General features: G+C 38.8%; 1 protein-coding gene across 1 annotated transcript; it reads left to right on the plus strand.

Annotated features, from left to right (window-relative positions):
- The first annotated feature begins 1553 nt into the window (after nucleotides 1–1553).
- Nucleotides 1554–2261, plus strand: TGIF2LX (TGFB induced factor homeobox 2 like X-linked). Its single transcript, XM_036839296.1, is given in 5 exon segments — nucleotides 1554–1785; nucleotides 1788–1823; nucleotides 1826–1926; nucleotides 1928–2049; nucleotides 2051–2261. Coding segments are annotated over 5 exon segments (702 nt in total).
- The last annotated feature ends 2139 nt before the right edge of the window (nucleotides 2262–4400 follow it).

Genomic DNA, 4400 nt, shown 5'->3' on the forward strand with positions numbered 1-4400 from the left:
CAGAAATACAAAGAGAATATAGAAGCAACAAGTGAGCGAGGTTAAGTTACTAGAAACTGTACTGACAGACAAGAGTAGTTTCAATGAGCATGGGTCATAACTATATTGGTGGGAAATAATTGTAGGAAATGAGTTTTCACTATGAATGGAAAATCTCATCTTCTGAGTTCCAGTATCCCAAAAGACCAATGGAAGTAGAAGCACTCTCTTCTATGGTATTCCAAAAAGACCTTCACTTGTAGCCAACATACACACTTGGTGGTTATTGGGAGCTTTGTTAAGACATCTATTATATTTGACTGTGTACCTCAATAGGTCTCCCTAACAGGAAATTTTAAGCCATGAAACCCAGGTCCAGTTAGGTTACCAAGAGTCAAAGGACAGGAGACAATATTTTGATGTCCAGCTCAGTGACACCAAATAAGAACTCTTAAGGGTGAAATGATATTGTCCTTGTCAAATAGAAACTGTGTAAAATATATGGTGCTTATGATGATGGCCAGGAGTTTCCTCTGAAAACTTTCTAAAATTAACAATAAGTAATACCATAACTATCCTTGAGAATTCAGAGCTCATGATTGTCCTCTAAGTGGATGAGAGTGTTCTTTAAAAAGCTAACCCTTGTTTTCGGCTATCTGCAATTAAAATGTACAATTTAAAAATTATTTTCATCTAATTTAGGGGGTTGATTGCAATGTACTTGAACTATTAAGAAAGATTTAAATAATCTAAGTCTGTGATCACTATTATCTCTTGTATCCTATCCTGCCCCATGTTTATAAAAAAATCCCTGAATTTCTGACTGAAGCTTCATAGAGAATCATCACACTTGGATATCAGAGTTCAAAATACAGACATAAAAGCCATGGTGGCACAGTGAAGTCATGCCAAAGCCAAACATTTCCAGGCCAAAACAAAGAAAAATAAAAGGGGCGGGGTGTCAAAAGCAAAGGTCTAGTTAAAACTTATTCTTAAATCAGCTTTGAATATGAAAGGGAGGAGTCAGGAACACCACTTACACTCTCCTTTTATTGAGCTTAATATCTAATAGATAATATTGTTTCTGATATATGTGTATGAGCCAATGATGCAAGTTAAGGAATAAGAGGGAAAAACAATATCAGAGTAAAACTAAAAAGGAAGAATGTGAAAAACTTATGCATAAGCCAGATTTAGCCAAAAGAAATAGAGTTCATTAGTTAGCAGTAGAGTTCAGTTAGCAGTAGCTGGTGACAGCAACAAGGAAATAAAATTCTGCAGAGCTATATAAACTGATGGGGTGAAAACAAGTGTATTTGGACCTATGGAAAAAAAGGAAATGGGGAACCAGGAAGTGGGGTGGGGGGAGGGCGGCATGAGGGGCGGAAAAGATGTAACGTCACAAAGTGCTGGCTCAAAGTTGTTAGCAACACTGTTAATCGGCCTGGGAAGCAAAAGGAGAGACTTCCTCTTGGAGACCTTCCAATGCCTTCTTCACTGGCTTTCCCAGACCTACTTTAGCCCTAATTCAGCCATCTTTGGTTCCCAAGATAGTGAAGACAGGTCTCAAGAACATGGAGGCCACAGAAGAAAGCCCAGTGGAGACCCAAATCCCAGCTCAGGGCACCTCAATCGAGTCGAATAGTTCCATTGTTACAGATAAAGTTCTTCTCTCACTAGAGGGCAAGAGAAAGCGGAAAGGATACTTGCCAACTGAGTCGGTGAAGACCCTCCGTGACTGGCTGTATGAGCACCGGTTTAAGGCCTACCCTACAGCATTAGGGAAGTGAATGCTGTCAGAGGAGACCATTTGTCTTTTCTGCAGATCTCTAACTGGTTCATCAACCCCGCAGACGCATTCTTCCGGAAATGCTTCATCAAGATGGAAGTGACCCCAACCAGATCACCATGTTCCACTAAAAAGGCAAGGCTGCCAATGTGACTCACCAGCCAGCAGAGCACCCATCCATCTATCGAAGCCAAGTCAGGGCCCAGAGATCTAGACAAGATACAATGCCTGCCCCTAAACCCCGTGTGGATGGGCCAGGAGTCAGGGGAGAAGCTGTCGGACTAGAGTCCGTCCAGGCCAGAAGCTCACTCCTAAAGCCCCGCCAAAGGAAAAGGTCGAGTTTTTCACCAATATGCCCTTGCTTATATCTTCTCCTGAACCTGTGTCGACAGAGGAGTACAAGGACTTCAGCAGCTTCCAGCTGCTCGTGGATGCAGCTGTACAAAAGTCTGCTGAACTGGAGGTACAGAAAAAGCAAGAGCCCAACCTATGATTTCCCATGTTTCAAAAAATACCAGGTAGTCAGTCCCTTGTCTATTGTGGTAGATCCACTTATACCCCCCCCCAACTAATTTGTAGTTTTACTTTTATAGACACATCTTTCCTTCTAGGGGTTTTATGAGAACTATCACTAGCTGGTGGGACTCAATTCTGCCAGATATTTCAGTGTTTCCAGATGGAAGATACTAACTTGTCATCATGATTCACACTACAGCAAAGATCTCTTCACTTTCGTTTGCTTCTCCCTGGATTTAAAGACTTCAGACAATCAGAAAAATACATCTGAGACTAGACACAGTGCTAGCACTTCATAGAAGATTATTTTGGTTTTTCTAACCAAACTTGCTGGTCCCAGGGTTGCTGCAAATACCAAGTCACCCCTCTTTTTCTCTCTCTCTGTAACTTTCCTTGTTTATTAGCATGAATGATGGAAAGGAAAGGCTCTATAAAAGATGACTATAGCAGCGCTGGACTCATTTTAATGTTGACGTTTTTGTAAAACTGTCAACTCTGTGTTTTCCTTTGTACAGTTTATTGACAATCTCAAAGAGTAGCTAATTTCTGCAGGGGGATAAGCATGAGAGCCAAAATACAGTGAATTCATAAACATGTTACAGGTAAGAGTGAACTCTTATTTGGGGTATTAGTGAAAAGTATGCAGTAAAGATAAGAAAATTCCAAATGGTAATTTTCTGGTATTGGTTGTTGGATAGTTGGTTATAGAGAATATTTTTATTAATTTTAATTCTATGCATCAGAAGAAAAGGTGAAAAACAAACAAACAAGCAAAAACCCAAAAAAGAAAAAAAAGACTAAAAATTTCTCAGAAGAAACAACAAGATGAAGATTATATAAAATTAAGGAAAAGAGAAAAATGATTCAATCTTTAACATTTTGTGAACAAAAAAAAGAGAGTATATTCAGGTATTCTATTGCTTTTGTTGTTTTGGTTTGGTTTGGTTTTACTTTTTTAATCCATTTATTCATTTTTCCTTTTAAAATGTTTGGATTGGTAAGGGTGGTGGTGGGAATGACAAAAGTGTCAGGCAGCTCCCACTTAGAAATTATCCGGTTGTTCTGTAGAGGTAGCTCTTCCCACTGCCTCAAATACAGGCAGATTTTCAATAGGAACAGAAAGATACTCCTTCAGAAAGCTGTAATTTAACTTCTCCACTCTTAGGAAGCTAAAATCTGAGGAAACTGTGGCTAAAAATTGAACTCTAGCCTCAATTTCTGCTCCTGCCCTGAAGTGAAATAGATCATATTTGGTCTCTACTTCTAGGCCTCATTTTTTTATATTGCAGTCTAAGTACTGGCAATTTTGAATACAAGATACCCTATCTTATTTAAGCATCTTAAGAAACAATAATTACAGGCTATTACTCCGGATATTATAATTTTACCAGGAAGGAAGCAAGCCCACATTCCTAAACTGCTGTTCCTGAAATAGACTAAAGTATGTTCAAATTTTTAAGTAAAAATGGATTCAGGAGGATTCGGAAGGAAGAAGATCAAAATATTGGTTATATCCTTACTGAAAAAGGCCTTTAAACACTCAATGAAGCTCCCATACCACTTCTTTTCAGAGTCCCTCATCTGAGCCATTTTCTCTCTATGGAGGCATAGGAGGCTCTATTCAAATAAAAAAGTTTGTTATCTGGGTGGAACGATTTTTAAGCTCAGTCTATACAATCCTGAACTCTTCCTACTTTGCCTTATAATTTTTATGTCTGAGAGGTTTAAGGACTCATCAGACTTTTCTTTGGCTCAGTGGAAATCAATGTGGTTTTTTAGCTTTACTGCTGGGGTCTGGAAAAGGAAGTTTCTTCTTGTCTGACCACTTACAGTTGTCTCTGAGAACGAGTCCAGTTGGATTATTGTGGGATGACTATTGTATGACCTGTTCTAAGGGGAATATGCTGGGATGACAGTGATAGTCTTCCATTTCTATCTTGCACTTTGTAATGGTGGGTTGTATGCTATAGTGGTGGTGTACTTTTCATTGCATTATGTGGGAAGAAAGTAGGGAGACCTGTTCTTTGGTTTCTACTTGGTTTAGTTGTGCTACAAACATAGTTTTTCAGTTAAATTAAGAAAAATATAAGAAAGAATTTCATTGCTGAAGTTTTTG

This window comes from Balaenoptera musculus, chromosome X (genome assembly GCF_009873245.2).
Source record: "Balaenoptera musculus isolate JJ_BM4_2016_0621 chromosome X, mBalMus1.pri.v3, whole genome shotgun sequence".
Taxonomy (NCBI): domain Eukaryota; kingdom Metazoa; phylum Chordata; class Mammalia; order Artiodactyla; family Balaenopteridae; genus Balaenoptera; species Balaenoptera musculus.